Source organism: Phalaenopsis equestris, unplaced genomic scaffold (genome assembly GCF_001263595.1).
Source record: "Phalaenopsis equestris unplaced genomic scaffold, ASM126359v1 Scaffold000191, whole genome shotgun sequence".
NCBI classification, from domain to species: Eukaryota; Viridiplantae; Streptophyta; class Magnoliopsida; order Asparagales; family Orchidaceae; genus Phalaenopsis; species Phalaenopsis equestris.
Window position 1 is genome coordinate 452134 of NW_018164633.1, and position 27718 is coordinate 479851.

The 27718-nt window shown below is 36.1% G+C and overlaps 5 protein-coding genes across 5 annotated transcripts in view; 3 read left to right on the plus strand and 2 right to left on the minus strand.

Moving 5' to 3' along the window:
- The window catches only part of LOC110022454 (momilactone A synthase-like), a 2730-nt gene extending 1596 nt beyond the window's left edge, over nt 1-1134 (plus strand). Inside the window, exons 3-4 of the mRNA XM_020721406.1 lie at nt 3-221; nt 287-1134. Coding sequence (XP_020577065.1) covers nt 3-221; nt 287-807 — 740 coding nt within the window. The 3' untranslated portion in view covers nt 808-1134. The remainder of the gene's footprint in view (nt 1-2; nt 222-286) is intronic.
- A 1897-nt stretch (nt 1135-3031) lies between these two features.
- LOC110022466 (transcription repressor OFP13-like) lies at nt 3032-3746 on the plus strand. The gene has a single exon (XM_020721421.1). The coding sequence runs from the start codon at nt 3094-3096 to the stop codon at nt 3712-3714; it is 621 nt and encodes a 206-aa protein (XP_020577080.1). The 5' UTR covers nt 3032-3093; the 3' UTR covers nt 3715-3746.
- A 5629-nt stretch (nt 3747-9375) lies between these two features.
- On the minus strand, nt 9376-10893 carry LOC110022457 (transcription termination factor MTEF1, chloroplastic-like). Its single transcript, XM_020721409.1, has one exon. The coding sequence runs from the start codon at nt 10630-10632 to the stop codon at nt 9607-9609; it is 1026 nt and encodes a 341-aa protein (XP_020577068.1). The 5' UTR covers nt 10633-10893; the 3' UTR covers nt 9376-9606.
- A 4851-nt stretch (nt 10894-15744) lies between these two features.
- LOC110022447 (probable aspartyl protease At4g16563) lies at nt 15745-17656 on the plus strand. Its single transcript, XM_020721398.1, is given in 3 exon segments — nt 15745-16240; nt 16298-16829; nt 16832-17656. Coding segments are annotated over 3 exon segments (1389 nt in total). The 5' UTR covers nt 15745-15994; the 3' UTR covers nt 17443-17656.
- A 7028-nt stretch (nt 17657-24684) lies between these two features.
- On the minus strand, nt 24685-26228 carry LOC110022448 (NDR1/HIN1-like protein 1). The gene is made up of 2 exons (XM_020721399.1): nt 25456-26228; nt 24685-24862 (listed from the first exon to the last, which is right to left on the minus strand). The coding sequence occupies exon 1, from the start codon at nt 26078-26080 to the stop codon at nt 25457-25459; it is 624 nt and encodes a 207-aa protein (XP_020577058.1). The 5' UTR covers nt 26081-26228; the 3' UTR covers nt 24685-24862; nt 25456.
- Nucleotides 26229-27718: the final 1490 nt, after the last annotated feature.

Genomic DNA, 27718 nt, shown 5'->3' on the forward strand with positions numbered 1-27718 from the left:
AGGCTGTGGGGGCGCGCCCCCGGCCCGGCTCTTCTGCCGCCAAGGCGCAAAAGTGGTGGTTGCGGACATTCACGACGAACGGGGGAGCTCCGTCTGCACCGAGCTCGGACAGACGGCATCCTACGTCCGCTGCGACGTCACCGACGAAGACGACATCCGCCGTGCCGTCGACCATGCCGTAGACAACTTCGGCCAGCTGGACATCATGTTCAACAACGCCGGTGAGAAGCAAATTGCATAAATACCAATTAATTATTACATATTTACATATTCCTCCTGAGTGCAGGAATCACGGGGGCGGGCAAAGCGAGGATAACGGACAACACAAAGGAGGACTTCCTGCACGTGCTATCAATAAATCTCCTCGGCGTTTTCCTCGGCACGAAACACGCCGCACGTGTGATGGTCCCGGCGGGGTCCGGCTCCATACTCTCCATGGCGAGCACTGCCGCCGTCACCGCCGGCCTGGCCTCGCACGCATACACGTCCTCCAAGCACGGGGTGGTGGGCCTGACCCGGAACGCGGCGGCGGAGCTGGGGCGGCGCGGGGTGCGGGTGAACTGCTTGTCGGCGGCGACGGTGGCGACGGCGATGGCGACGGGATTTATGGGGATGGGGGAGGAGGAGGTGGAGGCGGTGATGGAGGAGAAGGGGAATCTGAGAGGGGTTGTACTGAAGGCGGAGGATGTGGCGAGGGCTGCCCTGTTTCTCTGCAGCGATGAGGGGAGGTTTGTCAGCGGACATAATCTTGTTCTCGATGGCGGCCTCACCGCCGTTAATCCAAACTTCGATTTTTTTAAAGTTTAGGGTTTGCGTGTTTGGTTGATTTTATAAAGGGGAATTTACATACATACCCACCTAATTCTCACAGCAAGTTCATAATCAAATTGACCGTCCCTACAATATGAATCATATAATGTTAAAATTGGTACAATTTGGGTCTAAGCAATCCCGAATCAAGTTGTTGAATCATAATTGCAGGCTTTGGATCGGCAATGGACCATCTCATGTCGTCGCCCGTCGTTGCTGACCACCAGTCATGTGCATCCACAACTTACAATTGTTGTAGTCAAACTATCAATTTTTGGTGAAATATTGTAATCCTCTTCTCTCTCTCTCTCGTGAGAGAATAACGAGTCCATGTATTTAAAAACACGTAGTGGATTATTTTGACTTTTTGTTTTTTTTTCTCTTTAAGAATATTTTCATGTAAAAATTCTCATGTCACCTTTCATTACATTTTATTATTTGTGTGTGTTGAATTTTCGTACGATGCTGCGACTGCAAATCAATGCTATATTGTTATGCAACACAAGTGTAGTTTCATATTTACATTTGTCACACATTAGGGTCATAAACCTAGTCTATGAATGAAAACGTGTATTTCACTTTTAAAAATACAATGTTCGTGATGTTTATGGCGTGATGTTTAAAATTTTTTTGTGATATGGATGTAAATTTGATTGTTTAGATATGTAAATGTATGGCAATATCTAAACACTATATGTTGTGAGATGGGAACAACTTACATGAAATGTCAGAACAATGCATGTTTGAAGCCACTTTATCATCTTGTTGAAAAGATAAACTATGTGACCAATAAATTCGCCGTAAAATTCGTCGCAATGATGAGCATATCATTGTCATACATGAACGGAAAAGATGAAGCGAGAAAAACAGAACAGAATAGATGGGTATTAAGATATGATTTAATTATTAGATTTATAGATTTGATATTTATACTAATAATACAATTTGGTGTTACAAATATATGCATGAAAAGATACATTGATGTTGATATTATTTATGTTAACTGTTTTTGATGTGATGTTAAAATTTTTAGTGATATGCATGTAAATATATATAAAGTTTAAGGGTTATATATGTTAATATATATAAATTGTGTAGTATGCTATCACTATTATTTTATTGTGCATATGGCCCTTCATGCTCAAACCTGTTCTCCCGATTCTCTACATTCAGTTTAGTTGCTTTCTAATATTTTATTCAAACACTGTATTGAATTGAAATTTAGTTTTTTTTTCTGTTATTTATTCAGATTATAATTTATGTTTAATTAAACAAACTTAAAAACAAAAAAAAAAATTGAAACAATGGAGTATTTAGGGTCTGTTTGAGGCAGCTTCAGTTGATTAAAAAGTAGTTATGAAGTTGCTGAAAAATAATCTGATATCAAAAGGTTGTGGTGGCTATTACAATTTTTTTTTAAGAAAAAAGTCTTATCGTAGCTAGAAAGTTCTCACCACACCTTAGCTAGGATCATGGGAAAACTCAAATTTTACCGTAGATTTTTAAAAATCTGTCAATACGCATTTTACCCAAAAAAACAAAACTGCGGTACTGCGCTGCACTGCCGCCCCAAACAATCTCTAACTCTTATATGAATGAGATGATGTATATCTCTTTTTATATGCCTCAATATACCTACTACCTTCACCGGGTTACAAAGTAAAAATATTAAATTAATTTATTGCAGTACGAGATCTGTTTATAAAGTTTTAAACAAAAGACTATGATGAGTCCGACAAATTAGTTCGATAGGTCAAACGTACTTCGATAGATGAGTTCAGCGAACCAACCTGGTCCATAAAAGCCATTTATTGATGCACAAAGATATACTTTTATATGTATATGTATATGCTATCATTCATATATTGATTTTTGCAAGTGATGCAAGTTATGTACAAAAAAATAAGTGATATTGACATTTGATTTTTGCAATTGTTACCAATTTACATATCCAACATTTAAAGTTTGATTTTTATATTTTGCATCAAAAGATGTTTTATACTTTTAAAAGTTAGTGATAATGATATTTCTTTTATATAACATTAAGGATTTGTATTGTAAGAATATAAATAGATTTCACAAATAAAATATTAAAAATAATATAAAAAAAATATCCAAAAGCATTATCTTGCAAAAAATTAAGATGTATATAAAGAAAAGCCTTCATCTTTGTGTATTGAATGCCCACCAAAGGCATCCTACCCCTATTTATTGCCCTCTCTGTCTTTTCCCTCTTCCTCTCCTCTCTTCTCCCACGGAGACTTGAAGCAAAAAACAGTAACAATGGGAAGGAAGAAACTCATGTCTTTCTCCTCTCTTCTCTTCTCCTACTCATCTTCTTCTCCATGCATCTGGCCTCCCTGCACCAAACCAAAAACCAGTTCTTTCAGACTCCTAACCTCACCCCTCCTCCCCATCTCCACCTCATCCCAACATCAAGCTTCAGAGACCTTCTCCTTCTCCGACCAACCCACAGAGAAAACTTGTGCAGAAGCTGTGCTGGACGGGCTTCGATCCGACCGGCTATTCTTCGATCCATGCTGCAGCGAAAACAGCTCGATAATGGCGGCAGGGTTTCATGGAGGACTGGCAGTGGAGAAGGAGTCCACAAACCCTTACAGGGATTTCAGAGCTTCTATGGAGGAGATGGTGGAAGCTCATGGAGATAGGAACTGGGAATGGCTGCAGCAAATGCTTGTGTGGTTTTTGAGAGCAAATGGGAAAGGGAATCATGGCTTGATTGTTGGTGCTTTCATTGATTTGCTTTTAGGGTTTGGTGCCTCTTCTCCTTCTTCCTCCTCCCCTCTTCATGATAAAAACCCTATTTGTTCATCTTGTTCCTCTAACTCTTCATTTATGTTTGACATTGATGGGGATGGAGTGGAGAGATATGGTAATTGTTAGTTTTTTATTTTCTTAAGAAAATGTTTTTGAGGTGCATATATTATGTATATACATATTTGACATTTGTTATGTCAGTTCTGAGTCTCCAGTTGCTGTGCACAGATCCGTCGAGTGTTTAGCCACATGAGGTTAATTGAAGGCTCGTATTATAGCCTCTAACTAACCTTTAAGAAATATGAACTTCATTATTTAGTTTGTGTATTATCTCAATTTTATAAATTATTGTTTACATCTAATAAACGTAGGCACTGTTAACCTTTGTCCATAAATTATTTGCATTAAAGTTGGTGTATATCACAATTATTGATCTAATGAGTTGAAATTAAAAAATTATCATAGAAAGATTGGACTGATCGGCAAACACTAATGAAAAATAATTTTACTATAGTGTGTCCCACAAGCCAATGATTCAAGTCAAAAGCTAGTTCAAGCTTGGCTTGTAAATTAGCTAAACGAATCATGCTGCCAGACGCACAACGTGGTGTGATTATTGTGGTCGTCCACACGTCTGGATGACAGATGTAACATTTTTTCTTGGCGTACCAAGGATTTTATTGAGTCAAGTCCAAATTAACTCAATTACCCATATAAGTACTCGAGATGAGCTTCCACATGCAGCTTTATCACTATTTGGGAGTATTGCTTATGGATCACATTTAATATGTCTTCATTTATTACATTAACTACTTAAATTTATTTTATTAACCGCCTACATGAATTATTATTTTTTTTATTGTTGTATGCCCAAATATGGAGCGTTATTTTTGTCCGGACTCCTGACGTAGCTCTATGTGCGGCGTAGGTTATTCTTGAGTTATTTTCAGGTTATTTCTGGGTTATTTTTTATAATCCTGAAATAACTCAGAAATAACCCGCGGTCTTGAAGCAAAAAATAGTAACAATGGGAAGGGTTATTTTTAGGTAATTTTTAATAATCCTGAAATAACCCAAAAATAAAGACCGCGGGTTATTTTGGTATTATTAAAAATAACCAAGAAATAACCTGAAAATAACTCAGAAATAATTTCCGCCGCACGTAGAGCTACGTCAGTAGTCCGCACATAAATTTTTTTGCCAAATATAAGTACTTTTGAGTTGAACCCACGAGCTACTGTGGTTAGATCGAGCGAACCCACATGTTGAAACGATTGAATCAAACTCATCTTCTGAAGTAGTTGAACTCGCTTAAAGCAAACCGGCTACTTCAGAAGACCGTCATTATAACAGAATGTAAGTCCATCTCTATTAACAGTGTGGTCCGACACCCATTGCGGGGTACAATTTTAGAATTTTTTGTCTTTAAAAAAATGAGCTCAGGCTCTAGGAACACAACAATCATCTTCTTTTTACACCTTCCTCCTATAACAAGATCTGTCCCACGTTTTATGTACTTAAGGACAATACGGGACCCTACGCCCCAAAATGATTCAATAATTATAATAAAAAAAATATTTTATGCTATGAATGATAAATACAACTTTAAAATTTGATGCCTAGAAACTTGTGCATTTTAAATCATAACAAATCCAATATATTATTTAAAAATAAATTAAAACAAAAAGTCGCACATAATATTAAGCACCTTGCTATACATATATATATATATATATAGGTAACCACTGTGGCGAGTGATCGCTGCCAATTATTATGGGTGTGGACATGTAACGTCACTTCATTTTATTTAATCTCTTAACGTGTTAGTTTTTAGAAAATACTATATTCATATGTAAGAATGACAGTGTAGATCGCACCATGTCGTGTGTCTTGTCTGCATCATGTGATACACGGACGTCTGATCATCTGGTGGCGTGATGCGATTCATATCATCGACTACATATTTAATTCAATGGACGTAATATTTTCTTGCTCTTTTCACTATCTTAAATATTCAAATATTTTTTTTAACAAAAATATTTATTTCTTAAGTACATTGGCCATATAAAATTCATTATTGGTACAATTTTTTTTTAATTTACATATTTACCCATTTAAAATTTATATTTATATGCATAACACTCAAATCATCAACAACAAATCAAAAATATCCTGGTTACTAACTCTAGTAAAACACATCTTTTCATTATAAATATAAATACTAAATTTTAGGGGTTAGATATATAAATCTATAATAATTGTGTGATACACATGTAAATTTCTCTTAAATTTAATGAAAAATAAATTACCGTCTACATAAATATTATGCAAATGTATATATGTGGTCTATGATCATAAACTTAAGTTAATAATATTATATTTCATATTAATGAATATTTATTATTTAAAAAAAATGCTTGAAAAATATTTTCAAAGATAACCCTAAGATCCATGCCACAATTGGCTAGCCTCCTAGGATTTGTGGGCCATATATTACTATGTTCAATGCCCCCCAAGCTTGTAAAGTACCTACTTTTCACTTTTACCCCTAGATATCAAACTAGTAGATATTTGATCCCAAAGTAAAAAAAAATAAAGAAAGGGAACAAGCTTCCTTGTGCAAATATACTTTAGATACTTTGCCTTGTTGTGTAAAAATCAAATTTTGATTCCTGTTTGAGATTAAAAATCATATTTTGATTCCTGTTCCAGATTAAAAATCATATTTTGATTCCTGTTTGAGATTAAAAATCAAATTTTGATTCCTGTTTAAGATAATGTATATTAAGTTTAGGCTATTGTGAATGATTGGATGATTTGGAGATGGATTGTGCATTTTACTTTGCTACTATTCTATATAGTTTTTTTTTTTTTTTTAATCTAAATTTTATCTAAATTATTTCAATTATAAAAATATCTTCGGCTTTAATCAATCATAACTTCGATATGACGTGTCATTCTGAAGCTGATTAGGTGGAACGGATAAGAGCATGACTTGATGTAATTTAGTTGGATTGGTGTGTGGGGAAGAGAATTGAGTACATCTTGATCAACAATTTGACAAAATGTTTGTTGCCATGAAGCTCTGTGTGGAGTCAATACTTGTGTTGCAAAGTGAAAAGTAACAACTAACGTCGCGGAGTCACGAAGCATCTTATGAATCAATGCATCATCCTTATTATCGTGCTAACCTAAAAGATGGTGTACCGAAGCTCCTGCAGCTACTGTCCGCTGCGACCGCTTCATACCTTGGGGCAAGCACTTATACGCACGACCATTGTGACTCGAGAAATTGTACAACTCTTTCTCATTTTATAACACAAGAGTTTGTTGTAATCACTAACTCACAGTTAATCATTTCAGCTGGGCTAAGTCTTGTTCTTTTTTTCTCTTTCTGAGTTTTACACAAAAAAAAAAAAAACTTATGGTGATGTCACTTTTATTACCGAAGTATGTGTTGGATTCTCTTGTAATGTTAATATGATAACTCATTATTCTACGACCACGAATTTTCTACGACACATCAATTTTTTAGTTGATCAGGTATAACAAATAGGAGCACAAATCGACTTTATTTAGTTGAATGATGCTTCGATGCAACTAATATTGTTGAAAGCTAGAGTTGTGCCGTCCGTGGCCAAAATAGGACCCAACGGATAGAATCGGCTTCATATTGGAAAAGATTAGACCTAATTGGTCTGAATCCTTTGCCCAACTTCAAGTGTGATTTAGATATTATTTATTTTGATATAATTACATTTAGAGCATCAGAAATATTGATATTTACAAATCAAACACCCAAACAATTAAGCGTGCCATGATCAAATCATTAAGAATTTGATAAAAATAAAAAAAAATATGTGTTGGAGTTTTGTCATGATTATTTATATTTGAGTGAGAATTTAATAAAAAAGGATGAAAAAAAGTGTTAGATTTGTAAATAACAATATTTTGGGGGCTCCTTATGCAATTGCTCTCAGGTAGGGCTGTGACTTCAGCACAAAGATCATATTTGTTCAAAAAATTTATTCGAAGTTTAGCTCGGATCTAGATCGAATTGTAATAAATGAGCCGAGCCATGAGTCAAAATTTTGGATCAATTTTTTTTCGAGCGGGTTCCATACAAGAATCAGTTCAAACTGGCCTCAGATTGGGTCGAATACTTTTCTATTTATAAAAGTTATACATAATGTTAAGTAAAATCGAGCGACGAGCCAATTCTGAGCTAAAACCGATTTCAATTTTAGCCATTTTGTTTTGATTTCGAGTCAATTTGAGTCAATTTGAGTCAATTTTTTGTTTTTTTTAATGAGTGGTTGTACATGATATTTTCGTTATAATAATGTTGTCATAGCATGTTTTGAGTTGAGGGAAATTTACATACATACCACACAATTCTTATGTATTTACACGTCTAAGACCTAAATCTCTATAAACCTTCCACTAAGCCAATGAAAAAGCAAAGAAAATATATATATGCATAATGTTATGTAAGATTTATGTGGCATTAAATCAAAGGGGCATTTACATACATACCACCTAATTCCAATGTATTTGCATATCTAACATCTAAACTTTACTTTTTTACATTTATACCACCCAAATCATTCATATGATATCAAAAAAAACCACCATTTTAACTTTTGATAAGTGCAATACACCTCTTCAGATAAAGGCAAGATGGCATGTATGTAAAAATTGAAGTTTAGGTGTTAAAAATGTAAAATGCATAGGAATTGAAAGGTATGTATGTAAATGTCAAAATTATGAAATTAAGCGAATAGATTAGCAGAGTGGCAGGGCAGAAGCACTGATTGACATAACATAATTCATGAAAAAGCTAACTATTAGCAAAATGTCAGGACAGACCAGATCAAGCTTTAAGTATCTTAGAATGTAACAAAATTATAGTGGAAGATTTACATACATTCCACTCAATTCCTATGTATTTACATATCTAACACCTAAACTTTAATTTTTGTATACAGGTCACCTTATCTATGCATTCAAAGGGTGTATTTCACTTTTTAAAGTTAAAATAGCATTACTTTAAAGATTTGGGCGGTATAAATGTAAAAAGTAAATTTTAGGTTTTAGATATGTAAATACCTAGGAATTGGGTGTTGTGTATGCAAATGCCGCAATTATGTTTTAAATAGGGAATTATAAGGTTTCTTCTTATGTATTTATAAGTCTAATGCCTAAACTTTCACATTTACAAATATAACAATCAAAATTTCAATATCAAATGAACATTATTAACATTTTAAAAGTGAAATATGCATTTTCATAGACTTATAACACCAAAATGTTGAGATTTAAACCTCGGACGGCTCGTCGTTCAATTCTTTCGAAGTAATAGGATCTTTTTCTTCGTTCCAAAATCTCCCTCCCTTCTTTTACTCAATTCCGAAGAGTAACTCAGACCAATTCATTCATGCACATTTTAATGTTTTGATTGAACACTTTTCATTTATGATTAAAGAAGGAGATTCTTCTTTTTACCAAATCGATGCGAATCAAATCATGTTCTTTTAATTCTAATAATCACTTTAATAATTTGAGCGATACACCCTAAAACTTGTTCTACAAGCATAGAAACCACAAGATAGAAGTAATGGGATTGCTTATTATAATCATCAATCATAAGAAATGTATCAAAATTTGTTTTTTTTTAGGAGTGCTGAATCAAAAAGAAATATTTGATAGCATGTTGACCTGTTGATTCCATAATTATAAATATCAAAATTTAAAGGTTAGATACGTAAAAACATAAGAATTGTGTGGCATATAAATGTATATTTCCTTCAATGGTTTCAAGAGTGCACTTGATTCCAACTATCTCTAAATCAACATAATCTTAATTGTCTTCTCAATTATGCCCCCAATCCTTCAATCCTAATTCCTATTGTTAGTGTAAAAATGCAAAGTCTATGCAGAATGATTCTCAAATAGCACTAAATTCTGCAATTAAAAAAAAAAAAAGATTTCAGCAGAGGAATTCTGTGGCAATGTAATCTACAAACAATCATCACTCAAACCTTCCTTCCAAAGAGGCGACCTTCTCGACGGAGAAGAAGAGCTGACACAGACATCCAACCTGCGCTGGAACTCTGCATCGCTGTGCTTCAGCAATGCCGGCAGCTCAAAAAAAACTCCATTTTGCTTGCAAATGCAGTGCCTGGGTTTGATCTTCTTATCCAGACTAAACGAGAAGTACTGCGGAAAAAGCTTGATCTCCCTCAGCTCCCTCTCCATTGTCCCTAAAAAAAATTCAACCTTTGGCTCTAGATTCTCCTTTATACTGTAACAGAAGATCTGGGGAAACCTCCTCGCCATGAAACGAGCTTCCATGGATGAAAACCCGACTTTCTGAAGAAACTCGAGCCGAGGTAGAAACTTGTCTTCAACGCTGCAGGAAAGCAGATGGGCGTGCCGCCCGGGGTCTGAAACACCGAGCATTTGGAGGAAATTAAGAGTGGGACGAAGCCGGCAGGCGACGGAGGAGACGAGGAGGCGGGGGCGGCGTGATAGGACGTAGCAGAGATCGCTGCTCCGAACGCCGGCCTCACGAAGGAGGAAAGCGAGGACGGCGTTGAAAGCAGGAGGGCCGCCGGCGGTGAGGATCTCCGGGCACATGCCGCACATCCGGCGAAGGTCGGCGGAGGAGAAGCCGAGAGAGAGGAGGGAGTCGACGGCGGCGCGGAGGTCGGCGAGAGAAGAAGATACGATGGGTGGGTGGTCTTCGATAAGTGCGAAGAGATCGATCCCAACTGAATCGAGATAGAGCATCTTTTCGAGGAAGGGGAAATGGGTAGGGGTGGAGGGGGTTTTGCGAGGTGAATCGGGAGGAGAAACGGCGGCCGGCGGCGAGATGAGGTTGTTCGTGGCTAGAGGGGTTGGGGGCTGAGGGAGGGACTTTAGGGGAGAAAAAGTAGAGATTTTGTGTAAGGGATTGGGGAAAACATGGTGTTTTGAGAACGAAGGGGATAATAGCGGCGGTGGGACGGAGCAGAGACCACGGAAATGGATGGCTTCCTTCATATTTACATGGCCGCCGGCGACGGAGACGGCGGCGGAAGGGGAGTGTTGGTCAATTAGATAAGGCGAGATGATGGATGAGGGAGGAAGAAGGATAGGGGAAAACAGGCGACCTAAGTTTTGTTTGATATGGACATTGATAAGGGGATGATGTCAATGTAACTATTGTTGAACCTTCTAATTTTACTTGATCTTTTGCAATCAATAACAAATTCTATAATATACATTATCTATGTGCACCACACCATATGTTATATTGATTTGTTGAAATTAATATAGAGTTTTAATTATGCTTTTTTTCTCTCCCTGCATCTTAGTTCCTTATTGCTATTAATGCTTCTTAGTGATTGATATCAACTCAATCTTAAAGTTTACGTGGTACCAGAGCTTCTGTTGTTGTAAAGCTCTTGTCCCTCCAAATCTTGCAACCCATCTTAGTGATTGATATCAACTCAATCTTAAAGTTTACGTGGTACCAGAGCTTCTGTTGTTGTAAAGCTCTTGTCCCTCCAAATCTTGCAACCCATCTTCATCCAACCTCTATGACTGCAATACCAAGTTTGAAAACTAACTACGGTCTAGGCACCTTAGCCTCAACCCAACACAAATTAGCAACATTACAATCCTACCTTAGTCCAAACTCATCATCATCGGTATCAAAACCATCATCCATGTCAAGTAAATCGGTGAAAACCATTCAACGTGACAATCTCAGATTTTGAAGTTATTCATTCTCAAATGTTATGATGTATAAAATTGATCTTAATTTACTAAAACTAAATGAAAATATGACACTAAATAGGACACAATGGAGAAAAAGGATTCATGTAGCCGACCCCACATTAGTGGGATTAAGGCTTTGTTGTTGTTGTTGTTTTGATGGCTACCTCGATAGCTCCGCTGATGTTGTTATTCTAGACCTCCTATAAGGTGTTTCAGACTGGATTTTACGGAGAGATGGTTGTGGAATAGCGAATGATATATGTGAGGTCGGCAGTATTTTAAAGAGGTATGAGGTGAAATCTGTTATTGGAGAGTATATTTAGCACAATTGGTTGTTGTTCGGACAAAAAATAATTGTCGAATGGTGCAACAACAAAGTACATGCAATGAGGAGGATTGAACACTTCTTCCCAAGCAAGCTAAGGACACCACCTACAATAGAACGAGGATACAACACTGAAGAGTGCCAAAAATTATAAAATAAACTCTCAAAATACATAATCAATCAAAATCTCAAAATAACTAGATTATAACCTATCAAATGTTCTTTAATATAATTAAATATTAAAAATGAAAGAAACAAGAAAGAACACAAAAGTTTTAGAAGCTTAATAGGGATTGCATCTCGTGATCATGGGATGCATGATCACACGGAAACGCGAAAGCTAAATAGTGAGAGTCAATGTCTTCTAAAATATCACATCTCTCATTCCCCGATAATAGAGATTTCTTATTCTTCTTTATAAGGTCACGTACGCTACCATCACATGTCCATAAGTTCGTCGGTGCACTAATAAATTGAACTAGAACTTTCTGCCTAACTTACCCAATAAAATCTTCCAAAAGGATCTAAGGAATTTCATATCCCTTGTAATGCTTCTAGGATTATCATGAAGATGAATTACCTCCTTAAAGTATAAGTCTAGAATATGTGATGCATCATTTATCTTGTGATAAGGAAGAAAATGAGCCAACTTGGAGGAATTGTCAATTGCAACCATGTCAAAATCATTAGCTCATAATATCTAAAACAACTCCATACTAAAGCTTATGCTTGTGTCAATCCTAAGAAACTCCGAGACATATATGTTACTTCAAAGTTTATTCTTATAAAAGAAATAATCTTCTTTCTTTGGCACAATTAGAGCTAGAGAGACATCTAGGCTATGACTCTCATAAACCTAGCCTCTAGCTATCAAGTATGAAACGTGTTGTTACAATTTCTCATGCTCAAGTGTTGCTCCCATTAGCAAGTTGGATTGACCAAAAAAAAAGGCCCATGAATGAGATTTATAACATATAGATTTTCATTTTTTTTATTTTTTCCACATCTTTTGTTAGAGGCCAATAATTAGGAAAATCCAATTAACTTTATTGAAGATAAGAGCAATAGTAGGATGCTACGGATTTGGTGGGGAAATTCAATCATTAGTGTTGACATGGTATTAGAACTTGTCTATATCAAGTAGATAGATGAGTATGCAAGTCGATTTAACTTGTTGGCTGAAAGCTTCGGCTTACATTTGTAATTAAAGCTGATCATATGTCTCAAAAAGCTAATTGTAGGGTTATATTACTATTATGTACACATATTTCTCTATGTGTGTTACTTTTAAGTAGAATAATGCGGAACTCTTAAAGTCACAATATTTTTGTGTAACGTTCATAAATTTGACAAGTTTGAGCAATTTTGAGATGGGTGACCAAGTAAAAAGGCCAAAGGAGAGAATATCTCGATAAACGAATGATTGTTCGGGCTCTATAATGATTAAATAATTATACATATATATGGTGAGGAGTGTGTGTTCGAGTCCATTTGTCTGCATGAGCTGGCTGATATTTGGCAAATCTCTTCCTATCATTAGAGCCACATGCCCCTTGCCCCCACACACATTCTGTTCTGCCCTCATGGCTTGTGGCAATTTACTTAAAGAGAAATTTACATACATACCATGCAACTCTTATGTATTTACATATCTAACACCTAAAGTTATCAATATTTACATTTCTATTGAAGCACCCGATGAAATTCAAAACACAATCATTAAAGGAAGTTACAATATAGAAGTTTGGGTGTGAAATATGTAAATAAATAAGTTTTGGGAGCTATGTATGTAAAAACCCCTAATTTTCATAAAATATTTTAATGGTATATTTGTAAATATATGAGAATTGTTTGGCATGTATGTAAATGGCCTCATTAATTAATTTCTAGGCGCATTCATTCATTTTTATTGGGAAATAGCATAATTTAATTCAATTGCATAGAAGAACATATATAATTCAAAAGGAGGAAGATTTAAATAATAAATACATACCACTCAGTTCTTCTTTATTTACATGTCTAACCTCAAATTTTACATACATGCCCATATGATATATACATTCACTTTTCTAAATTTAATATTAGATAAAAATCACACTCTTATTTACTTTTTAAAAGTGAAATACATCTTTAAGTTTATGACAGGGTCCGTGTTGAGAAAAAAATAGGGCGAAGAAAACAGCAATCGACACAAATCCAGAAGAACACAGAGATTTAACGAGGTTCGGCAAAGATGCCTACATCCTCGGGAGCAGAGCGGCGTATTCCTTTCAATATTCAGAAAAGGGTTTACAGAATTCAGGGTTCCAACTCTCTCAAGGACCTAGGATTACAAACATGTCTATTAATAATCCTCGAGTAAGTCCTACAGTACAATATGTAATTCCCAAATTACCTCTGTACCATATAGCGGTGCGTTGACCGGTGCGTTGACCCAACACCCACATAACGTAACTTCCCGATTTGGACAGATTCTTCCGCTTCGCTCCGCTCTGCTCCGCTTCGTTCCAGCGTCTGTCCCTATATGGTATATGAGTCATACCTAACAGTCCGTGTATCGATCCAGCAATGAACGAGTAAGTTCCGAAGAGAAAAAAAAATTATAGCCTGCTTAATTTTGTAGATAGCTTGAATGTACGAAGTTTTGATATTTTGTCAAATTGACTAATCTTAATTTTTGAAAAACAACAATCCTAGGTTAACATTGTCAGAGAGTTTCCGAGTTTTAAAATACACGAAAGTTTCTCCTCTGAATTGGATTCATATGGTTCAAATTGATGATTAGACTAGTGAGTGACAATTGGTAGCAACATTTTTGCTTTTCCTCTCTGCGACATCTAAAGAAGTTTTGCAATCATAAAAGTTTAGCCCTCGAAATCAATTGATTAACCCTTAAAAGTTACACTAGTCTAGACGCAATATTCATATTCCCTAAATTATTGTATATTAACTTAATCGTTCCACTAAGAATACTCCTAAATCTCAAAGTTAATGACGAGTTTTAACATTTTAGTTGGTCAAGTCAAAAGTAAATTATGTTCTAAAGGTTAAAACACGGTCATATGAGAAATTGCATGAAATCAAATTAGAAAATTCTCACTGAACACTCCCGCATAGCCAATCCAAGGGAGAAAAGAGAAAACTACTCGTAAGTCATACTCACAAATAACATTATGATTTTATTGAAGAAGAATCACATAAATACAAAATTTGAAAGATAAATAGAAATTATCTCCTTCTTTTCTTCTAAAAGGAAAGATGAAGTCACAATAGAATTACATACTCTCAAACTCTCAGAACACTCTCCTAACTTGTCTCTTTACTCCACTCCAGATTTTCTCTTAGTCTTCAAACTTTTTTTTTTTTGTGTGAAAATGGATCATTCCTTTTGTTAGTTGAACTCGAATATATAGCATTTTTTTATGAATCGTCGTGTCAGAACCACAAAAACAACCAAAACACGTGAACTCCTAGGCTTGGCAACGACATCACCTACTTTTCACCTTCTTGGGATGAATTTCTGGGGCATTAGCTGCCTAGGTCCCTATTTCGGGAGTCTAAACTTTTGTTCCCCGCGTCAGGGTGCGTATTTCTACCACCCAGGCCTCCATAATTCGCATTTGGGTGCCTATTTAGATGTCCCCTAGCACCTAGGAGCCCAAATCTGTCGCCTAAGCACCCAAGTCTGGCGAAGGGGCTCCTGGGCAGCCCGGTTCAACTAAACTGTCCATTTTGTGTTTGTTTCATCTCGTTTGATTCCCAAAATATTTTAAGTTCATAGATAACATTTTACAAATTTTTTAGATGATTTGCTTTCTCAATTTTTATAACTTTAAACATCTTGCTTATGCATGAAATAAAGCATATAAGTTTTAAAAATTTAACATGATATTGTTTATGTAATATAAATGATTAGAATGGTATAAACATTAAAAAAAAATAATGTTAGATAAGCAAATAAATAAAAATTAGTTGGTAGGTCTGTAAAAGCTTATCTTAACCCGCATTTTTCAATTATAAAATCATATGCTCTTTGCGTCAGAACCTAACCGACAAAAAAGGAGCTGCCACGTCATCAGCCTGCGATTCATGCCGTTACCGTACTGTCCAGAGCCTACATACCTCCAGCAAACATTCAACCGTTCGATGCGGGCTGCCTGCATACACCAACGGCCAGATTAAAGTCACCGCACGCCATTACGACAGCCCTACCGTGCTCCGCGTCCACCGCCATGTGGGCCCCATGGCAGTCACTACAAGGGCCGTTAACGATTTTAAGTTAACAAACTTGGAGCTAAAGTCTTCACTCTTGATCCCATGGCTGAATTCCACTATCTGCTCCTCCTCTTCCTCCTCCTCCCTCTCGCCGCCGGCGAACTTCCGATCTCCATCCCGCTTCGGCGATCTCACCTTCCCCTCCCCTCCGACTCCTCCAACAGTATCGCAGCAATGGCTTCAGCCTCCGTTCTTCGAGCTCAGCTGATTAAAAACCCGACTGCTACGCCCCCTTCCACCACCACCGCCGCCCTCTTCCCCCACTCCTACGGCGGCTACTCCATCAACCCCCCCCCCCCCGCCGCCGCCCTCTTCCCCCACTCCGACGGCGGCTACTCCATCAACGTCAGCTTCGGGACTCCGCCGCAGCAAATCCCCCTCGTGTTCGACACCGGCAGCCAACTTACCTGGTCCCCCTGCACCACGAAATACGTCTGCCGGAACTGCTCCTCAACGGCGAACGCCATTCCGACCTTCATCCCAAAAGCATCCTCTACCTCCAAGCTCATTGGTTGCAAAAACTCGAAATGCGGCTGGCTCCATTCGACAGAGTTTCTCTCACGCTGCCGCAACTGCCTCCCTTCAAATTCCTCCGATTGCCCTCAGATCTGCCCGCCTTACCTTCTCATCTACGGCTCCGGCTCCACCGCCGGGCTTCTTCTCTCGGAAACTTTGCAGCTGTCAACTCGGACGGTCGCCGATTTCGTTTTGGGCTGCTCTGTGTTTTCCGATCGGATGCCTGGAGGTGGAATTGCAGGGTTCGGCCGCGGGGATTCCTCTCTACCGAACCAGCTCAGATTGAAGAGCTTCTCTTACAATCTAATTTCACGGAAATTCGATGATGATGGCGAGAGCGGAACTTTGGTGCTGGTCGGTGACACAACGGCGAGGTTAGTTTCACTCCTCTGCTCAGAAACCCTGTTCCAGCTGCAACAGCAGCGGACGCTAACTACGGCGCGGAGGCGTTTTCAGTTTACTATTATGTCGGACTGAGGAGAATTACCGTCGGGGGAAAGAAGGTGAAGATTCCTTACAACGCTCTCGTCCCGAGCTCAGACGGGAATGGCGGCACGATCGTAGATTCCGGGACGACGTTCACGTTCATGGAGCCTGCGGTCTTCGATCCCCTCGCCGCGGCGTTTGTCGGCCAAGTGGCCGGGAAGCTGAACAGGTCCGGCGACGTGGAGGCGATCGCCGGACTACGGCCGTGTTTTGAGATTCCCGGCGGGGAATCGAAGTTATCTTTGCCGGAACTCGTGTTCCACTTCAAAGGCGGCGCCAAGATGCGGCTTCCGCTAGAGAACTACTTTGCTATTGTGGACATATCTCGGCCGGCGCTTTGCCTGACGATTGTTTCCGGCGCTGGATCCGCCGGAGATGGCGGCCAAGGTCCGGCTATCATACTGGGGAGCTTCCAGCAGCAGAATTACTATATGTTATACGACCTCCAGAGGGAGCGGCTAGGGTTCCGGCGACAATCGAGTAATTAGTGCAAGATTTTAGTTACTGTGTGGGAGGTGAACTTTGAATAAGTGCTACACGGCAAGATTGGGGCCGTTGGATCGTGATCGGACGTTCCACATTGATTTGCTTTAAATGGAATGTGTCCCCGTTTGCATTTTGTTAAGTTTTATTTTATGATGGGTTTTTCTTAAAGGCATGTTGGTTAAAATTGTGAAGAATAAAAGTTGTTTTTTTTTCAAAGATGCCAACACTTTTTATCATATGAGATGATTCTTGTCATTTGTTAGAATATGTAATTGGGAGCGTAAAAATAATCTCCAAGTTACTTCTATTTGCGTAAATTGTAGTTGAAATCTGTGTTTTCTCACCGGTCTTCGCTAGTTGCACTGACAGCTTTCTAGTTGTGATCTATTTTGAAAAAAAATGCAGTAGCCACCACAATTTTTGAATATCATATCATTTTCGCGAAACTGTTTTTTAATACGCTGTAGCTGCTCCGAGCAAACTCGTAGTCGTAGAATTTATAGAAATGTTAAAACAGTCTCCAAGCTCAAATTCAATTTTAAAATAATCTATTAGTATGAAAATTTTACATTCATATGGATAATGGAAATTTTAAGGAGAAATATTGTGATTGAAATTTTTCATATAAGTTGGAATATTATAAATATTTTTTTTATAATTAGAAAAATACTAGCAATAAATTACTCCACATAAATGGTGGAAAATATATGAGGTTGGTTTTATTAGATGTTTTGAAAGGGTGTAACAATTTAATGAAAAATAGGCATTTAAATACATGGCACACACTTCTTATATATTTGTATATCTAGCACCTAAACTTTAGTATTTACATATTTACCCTTTAAATTTTATGCATAATTTTTAATACTGAAATATTATAAATATAAATATCAAATTTAAGATATGTAAATTATATAAGAAAATATTGTGCCATAATGGGTGGGGACCACTTAGCTCATTAGTTATTAAATTTTAACATTTTTATGGGCCATAACTTTCTATGGTGGGATCTTTATGATTACCAAGTTTGTATGAAATGGTGAAGAATATTAAGATAATAGCCTCCTTATTCTATCTTAACATTGTTACTTTAATTTCTTTTCAAATGATGTCATATCATTATTAAAGATGATGTTGACATATATCATTAAAGTTCAATTTTTCCCCACACACATAAAATATTGGTCGAAGGCCATGATACAAGTCCTTAATCAATCTCATGTGTCTAATCAGTGACCTTAGGGGACTCACAACTGACAATGTAGTTGTCAACCAAAGTCTTTTGAAGGTCTATTGGTGGAGCAGTTTTTATGAAGGTTGTAAGTTCTCTTAGGTCACGTGTTCGAATCCCCCCATATGTAGGGTGCGGTACTCGAATATTTAACACACCCAGCGATGATCGAGACTCGTTTAATAGCCTTCCGCCATTCATTTTTAAAAACTAAAAAATATATATATCTATATATGCAAACCTTCAAATAATTGTGGTTGAAATAATATGTTGGGTCTATTACAACTCAATTTTAAAATAATCTTTTAGTATGAAAATTTTATGGTCATGTAGATAAAGAAAAATTAAAGGAAAAATGTGATGATTGAAATTTTTCATTCGAGTTAAATATTATAAATAATTTTTTTTATAATTAGAAAAATATTAGCATAATATACTGCGCATAATTGTGGAAAATATGTGAAATAGTTTAGTAATTTAATGAAAAAAAGGCATTTAAATACATGGCACACAATTCTTATATACTTATATATCTAGCACCTAAACTTCAATGTTTACATACTTACCCTTTAAATTTTTTGCATAATTTTTAATATTGAAGTATTATAAATGTAAATAACAAATTTTAGGTATTTATGTAAATTATAAAAAAAAGGGGGTGGGGTCGTTATTGACCCATAATGCATAGGGACCACTGAGTACATTAGTTATTAAATTTTAACATTTTTATGGGGCATAAACTTTATATGGTGAGATCTTTATGGTTACCAAGTTTGTATGATATTATGAAGAATATAAAGATGCTAACCTTCTTATTATAACTTATCATTGTTAGTTTAATTTCTTTTCAAATGATGTTATAACTAGGGCTGTCAATTTGGCTCGTTGTTCGTGAACAGCTCGTGTTCGGCTCGTTAAACAGCTCGTGTTCGACTCTTTCGTTAAGCCTAACGAGCCGAACACGAACAAATTTTTAAACTCGAAATGTAAACGAGCCGAACACGAACAACAGTTTGTTCGCTCGTGTTCTGCTCAAAATGGCTCGAAAAAAAAAATTATATAACTTTTTATATAACAATATATTACATATATTATTTATATAATAATATATTATATATATTTATGTCTAAGCTTAAATCATAACACCTCATGTGGCAATGTGGTTAGTGTATTTTTTATTCAGGTTCGAATCCCACACTTTACATCTATTTTTCTCAATTTTAGTTTAATGAGCTAATTTCGAGCCGAACACGAACACGAATATTTAAATCGAGCCGAACACTAACACACTGTTCACGAGCCAATTTCGAACACGAGCTATTTCGAACGAGCCGAACACGAGCCAAGCCTGAGCTTATTCAAGCTCGGCTCATTTACAGCCCTAGTTATATCATTATTAAAGAATATGTTGAAATAAATCATTAAAGTTGAATTTTTCCTACCTAACTATCAAAATAAGATGCCAATTTACATAGAGAAGTATACATAATTAATTAGGCTGCAAATGAGCCTAACATTCCACAAGTTACTAATAGCTCGACTCTATTAGAGCTTCTTTAAAAAGCATTTAATTGGCTAAATGAGCGTGCTTGAACACTTTTGTAAATACTCAATTGTTAAATAAATAAATTTGAATAATTTATTGTTTGATTTATTTATGTTTATGAACATTATAATTTAATGTTTGTTAATGAGCTTGATTAAGGCTCTATTACATCTAGATTAAGACTTATTAATGAATTATATAAGTTGATTACTGTTTTTTAAGGCTAATTAAATATTTTAATCAAAGAGAGTGTGTGTGAGACTTTTCTCCCTCATTTATAGGAGTAGCGAAAAAGAAAAGAGGGATCCATCTCCTTCCTATCCCAAAAAAGCATCATAAGTGGGTTTCAATCTCTCTCTCTCTCTCTCTCTCGCTCGCTCTCTCTCTCTCTTCTCTCTCTCTCTCTCTCTCTCTCTCTCTCTGATTTCCTTTAACTTAGAGAACCTCTGAGGAGACGGCTCCTTTCGGTTTCCTTCTGGTTTACCAGAGATTGAAATTACTACATTTCTCGAGATCTCTTTAAATGAATTTTTTCCATCTGACTCTCTTTTTCTCTGACATCCTTTCTGTGGTTTTTACCATGTTTTATGCCCTCACGAACAATACAAGACTACTTCCTAAAATAATTCAGTAAAAACCACACCAAAAAAAAATTATTTATTTATTCCTTTTTTTAGGCTTTCGAGCGCTAGATTATTCTCACTGGAATGATCTTAATATAACTTCTAATTTGATACTTGATGCGTACTAGAAGATTTGCAGCGGTAAAACAGTGATTATTTATTGTCTTATCATCGCATGAAAAACCAACACACACTCAAGACCCATTGATTTTAGCTTGCAGAGTCAGAGGGTAGCCGAATCGTAGGCCTCTATAAATAAAATACATAAAATATTCGGTAACGACCACATTAAAGCAGGTTAAACATGTAAATTCATATATTGTACCCTATTCTCTATATATAAGAGAATCGTTTTATAAAAAAACGAATAATCAACAATTCAGATTACTGTTGTCTACTGTCTTATGCTCTATTACAAATTAGGATTCAACATATTTATATACCTAACACCCTAATTTTGATTTTTACATCTATGACACTCAACTCTTGCTTCTTGCTTCTTGCATGGACCTTTTGAATCATTAATAAGGTGCTATAAATGTAAAAAATTAAAGTTTATGTATTAGATATGTAAGAACTTGGAGAAATGTTATAATTTGAATATATTTTTCCAAATACTTTTAACATTCATAGGAATTCCACGTCAGCAGCTAAACTAGAAACGTGTGGAACTCACTCTCTATCAACAATTATGAATGAATTATTGGCTGTGACACGAAGCCACAAAAGCACTGAATTTTTTTTAATATATTTCAATCTTATAACGTATTTTATTTATTAATTAAAATAAATTAAGTTTTTGCTATTTAAATATGATTAAAATATTACATATCAATTTTTTTCAGCTTATTATTCTGATTAAAATTAATTTAGCATATATATCATAGAATTCTTATTCATTTGCATATGTTACACTTATTTTTTTTTATTTGGGTTACATCACATCAAAAGTAATGCACGTATATGTCATTTTACTTGGGGATGGAATGAGTTGGAGTTGAGATCGACACATGCCAAGCTCGGCTCGTTTGTCAAATTATGAGCTCGAATGTGAGCTCGAGTAGAGCTAAGCTCGTATTTGTAGCAGGCTCATGAGCTCGAACTAAAAATACATATTTTACGAGAGTTCACCAGAGAATGTATTGGTGGTCGAGTGAGAAGGATGCAATGTCAATTCACCAAAAAAAATGTATCAAAATGACTAGCAATAGACTAACTGAGCGGGTTTGAGGGTTGAAGAGCTCAGCTAGCACATTTGAGCTCAAGCTCGTTTAACAAACAGGCTCAAGTTTGAGCTTGAGCTCGGGCTCGTTTACACCCCTGATCTTACTAAAATGATATTTGTATTTGATATGAAAGATTTGTTTGTTATAAATGTAAAAAATAAAATTTACGTGTTAAATATATAAATGCATAGGAGTAATTAAAAGAGCTCAGAGATAATTTAGCTTTCTCTAGTAGTAGTTTATAGACAAGTGATCTAAAATAGTTTTTTATTATTCTCCTTTTTTAGCCACAATAGGATTGACATATTGGCACTGGTCTATGGTCATACGTAGTCTAGCCTTAGATTGCAAAGGGGCCCAAAGGAGAAAAAATTATTTCATATATGCAGGAATGATACGCTTTCTGATTTCCATCATTCATCAACTTTAAAAAAAAAAAATTTAAAAATGAGACCCTGAAATACATGTTTGCCCTGATGAACGGTGTAGATCAGACAACGTATCCATTTCTGTATATGTTGTCTGCATACGCCGTCTGTTTGGAATAATTTTTCTCAAAGGAGGTTGAAATTAATAAGTTTTTTTAAAATTTTAGATGCACGTAAATATCAAAGTTCAGGTGTTAGATATGTAAATATATAAGAATTCCGTGGTATGTGCATAAAAGCCCCTTATTATAATAATAATAATTATTATTATTATTATGGATTTTTATTTATTTAGTTAGTTTGTTAAAACATATTTTTGCTGGGAACAAAAAAAAAAGAGAAAAAAAAAAAAAAAAAAAAGAATAAAAGCCGTTGAAGGCTGTAGCGCGTTGCTTCCATTATTAGAGCTATCACTGAAAAATCAAAATTCATTAAAGTTCGATTCGGTTGTTGTCGGATCAAAGATTGTTGGGTGGAAGATAATCAGGAATTTATTCGAGGAAGAAAATCACAATGATGGGGCAAAAAAAGGGCCAAAAAGATTCTGCCCATTTTGGATTTTTTTTTATTTACTTTTAAAACATGCTTACTTTATTAATTTTTTTAAAATATTTTTAAATAAATTAATTTATTTTTAAAAACACTCAAAATAAATTTAAATGTTTCGAGTGTTTTAAAAATAAGAATCACAATCATTACTTCATACATGTTGCCCGCTATTGGGCCGCACTAGCTTTTGTCTCCCTCACTATTATCAGGCACTAGTTATGAGATCAAGATAAATGACCGTACATAAAAAAAATGTGTCAGCACTGATCTTGAGGAGATCTAACAGTTGATAGGAGAACAGTGTGACGATGGAGGACTCACCGACAACAAACCGTGAGACCCACTTATATGACCATGTGCAACAGTCTGAGCCAAAACCAGCAATATCAAAACAGACCAACCATAATAAGAACAAAAATATGACCAAATGATTTGAGTTCAAAAGCACTTTTGTCAAAAAAGAGATAAAAGAAAGACCCAATCTCTCAGTAAATTCAATCATATTGGGGACTTATGGAAGTCTCCACATCTATTATCAATGCCAACAACAAGACTAGATCTGTCGATCGACAACGTTGACCAAGCATGGCCAACCAAGTCGGACTTGTCAACCCGAAGCCAATTAATTAAGCTATATGTAAAACACAAAAAAATATTCTATACTACTCACATTAAGACATGAGTAAAAATGTAACATCATCATTCCATACAATCTCTCCTATGAATAATAAGTTCATTTTGTGAATAAAACGTGCTATTACATTTTTACTCCTGCTTTAATGAGGTTTCATAGAATATTCTAGATACTTTCATGTATGATAACATTACTCGACTGCCCTATAACTCGACCGATCAGGCTAGCATGACTTTGGTTCGGTAAGATGGTTCAATCAACAAAGGCCGAGTCAGTACAATCGGTCGGTTATACTTGATAAACTTTCGGTCGACAAAACTGACTCGACCTGCTAGGCTTTACAAATTAGTTGATATAGCCTTGCTATATAGACCCTCAGTCCCTACATAAGTAGCTACTGTATGCAAAACAAAACTTGGCTATAGAGCAGATGGTGAATCACCGCAACTCGATAGATAACTCGTTCCTTACGAGAGAGTCTTTCAAGATATTGTGAGTCTTCGTTGTACTATCAATTATTAGTCCCATATGAAAAACCTCGAGAGGGCGTCTATGAGGTGGTTGGTAATGATAAAGAACTAATTTTTTTCCTCGGGTCAGATCTACCTCAAGAGGTAGGTCGATTTCTTCACTCGGCTTTCCGTTAGTAGTTAACTGCGGTGTTTATCTATTTTGCTTTAGCCCAATCGATTCGTACTTGAATATTTCTTTTTTTCATTCTCCTGAATTGGTTGGTCCTTTCCCCTAACTCGGATAGTTGTATCTAATCGGATAAGTGAGCGCCTTGATTTCCTGTCTATGGGCCCTCATTTGTTGTACTTGATCCTTTACGAACTCTCAAATCTCCTCGAGATCGGTACTGACGCATAACATTAATCATATTTTTAATGCCAACATTTCTAAATTTCTCAAATTTATAATGTTTTACATTCGATGCAATGGTCATTGAATAATGAGTAAATCTCATTTTGACTTCGTAAGTCTGCTCGAACAGCGCACATAATTAATTAAACAGCAATTAAATACAAAGTTCTATCATCATAATTATAATAGTACAATTTAAACACTTGCTGATTTAAATTTTTATTCTAAAAAAAAAAAAAAACTAAAATAAGAAAATTAAAAGGTGAAAATTTACCATTTCAGCCTTATTTCATTTCCTCGGCAATCTCATGGCTTCTTTACCTGGCCAAAATGCAAAATATATTCATTATTAGACATTGACAAATAAAAATTAAAGTCATTTACATACATACCATTTGTTTTTTCAAAAAAGATTTACATATTTATCATCTACAGTTTATGTATTTAATAATATTTTAATTTATAAATATTATTAAAAATCACTAATATCATTTTATTTAAAATGAAATGAACCCTTTTCATAATATATTTTGTTGAAAATATAATCTTCTATTAAATATAAAAATTAATACGAGATATTAAATACATAAGAATTTATTAATATTCATAAAAACCTTTGTCGTACAAATTATATTAAAAGCAATTAAAAATAAATTTAATAATATTTAAAAACAATTTATAAACTTTTGAGGATTTACATCATATAAAAATTCTGAAATATTTATACAATTAGCACTTAAATCTTTAAATTTGTTACACTTTAATATAATTTAGAAATCAAAATAGCTTATAAATAAATATTAAAAATTAAGAGCTTAGCAAGAGAATTTGAGGATATGTGTGCAAATTGCACAAAGGTTTTTCATAAAATAAGCAGCGCAAAAAAGTCACCACCATCTTCGTAGCGGCGTTACCTCAGACGTCGACTGTGCAAGTAGTCATCCGCTGGAACCGGAACGCCGTCAATCCGCCGTTACCCCTATCGACGGTGAAGAAAGCAGGGCAGCTCACATCGATGTGATAGTGATCGGAGATCCAGCTTCCCACCTTCCACCGGAGCCGGCCGGCGATCTTGATGTAAATAAGAATGAATCCGGCGTTTTCATCCTCCCCAATCGCGTCGACGATGTAAGGAGATAAGGGGACGGCTATGCCGGAGAGAAAAGGGGACCAGATGCTGACATCGTTGTGGCCCTGGTAGCCGGTGGGAAGCCCGGTGGCAACAGTGATCTGCTCGTTTTTGTATTTGGCGAAGACATCGAGACGATCGTAGTATATCCCGATGCGATCGTTAGGGTTTCGAGAGTAGATGGTGATCTGGAGGTTGGAGGAGAGGAGATTGGTGCCGGATGTGAGATTGAGTTGGTAGATTGATGTGTCTTGGAGGAGGAATTTGGGTTTCGTGGGGCGGAGAACAAGCCAGATTACGAGGATGATGAAGAGGATCAGAATGATTAGGGTTAGAAAGAAGGCGAAGATCCGGCGGTAGAGCTTGTGGCGGTAGTAGGAGCCGTGATTGCCGCAATCCTTTTTTGCCATGCTGAGAGAGACAGGGTAATTGGGAAGAAGTTTTTAAGATCGCGTGAAAAAGGAGGGAGTGGGATGGAGAAGAAGGTGGTTAGGGTTTCCGGTGGGATTAGGGGAGAAGGTGGAGAAAGCAGAGGGAGGGAGTGGGGGGAAGCAGGGGAGGGAAATGCATATAAAACAGCTGAATGCTCCGCTGAGCAATGTGGTGTTCCGCGGGGCAGGGCATGCTCTTATCGAGGGCTTAAGCGAGTTAATTTTGAGCATATTTTTCATGAGAAACATTCTTAGATATGCCACATAATAGAGGTGTGCATTTGGACGGTTTAGATCGACCGATTTGAAAATTTTACAAATTAAAACTAATCAATCAAAATACAAATAATTTTTCAAGATAACCGAACTAGTCAACCAAATTTTAATTATGTTTGATATAAATAAAATAAAATAAAATACAAACAAATGCAATGACATAAATAAAAATGACTTTTAATCATATTTCGCTCGCCCCTTCCGCCCTAGTTCTACGAATATAAAGGCAGTTTTCGATCGGTTCAACTTTTTTCTAAAAAACCCCGAATCGAAAACCAAAATATGCAAAATTTAAAATCGTAATATGAACTTGTATTTTAAAAGCCGAACCAAATCAATAAAATGGTTAAATTCATATCGGTTTTTTTAATTTATTCAAACAGTCACACCCCAATCACTTAATTTTTCTGCAATTTATGTCTTTAATATTTTAATTCTTAGGTAAAAACTTGGAGAAACGGTTTTCACGTAAAAAAAAAACCTATAGAAGGAAAATTATAGGAGCTGACCTAGTTGAAGTAATTCATTACATAATCGTGAGAACATAAATCTGCTCTTCTCCCAAAATATGGAAGATGAAATTACAATAATACAATAATGGTCTAGCGTTAATAGTCAAAATTGGGCCAATAAATGTAGTTTTTGGTAGTTGTAATAGGTTCAGTCTAGTTTATCATGAAGACAATAATTGAAAGTTGTGGTAGTAGTTCACCATATAGGTCATTGTTTGTAGCTTCAAGAGCATGGTTGGCCACGAAGGTTATAGTAGAGAGATATAGGATGATGAGCCACGTAGACCATAGTTGGAAGTTGCATCAGTTGCGAGTCACGTACACCATAATTGGTCACATAGGCATCAATGTTGAGTTGCAGCAGTGTCAGTTGGTCACAAAAGTGCAGTTGAAAGCTATAGTGGCAGCAGTAGACCACACAGGCCATAATAGGGAGCTACACAAATTTTTGTAGTTCATAGAGTTATGAGTTGGGAACTGCATCAACCATGAACCACATAAGCTATAATTGGTCATATAGACCATAGTGGTTTGATGTGATAGTGTCCGCTGGCCATAGCGAAGAGGTTTCATGGCAACAATCGACAACGTCAACCATAGTACTGAGCTACAATAACGTTTGTAGGCCGCATATGTTGGAGTTAATATTTGCACGAGTTATGAGCCACGTAAGCTATAGTTGATCACATATATTGTAATGGTAAGCTTCGACAACGCCAATTGGTCACAAAGGTCGTAGCGGAAAACTGTGACGACATCAATCAACCACATAGGCCATAGTATGAAGTTGCACTAACGTCCGCAAACAACAGATGTAGAGTTGGGAATT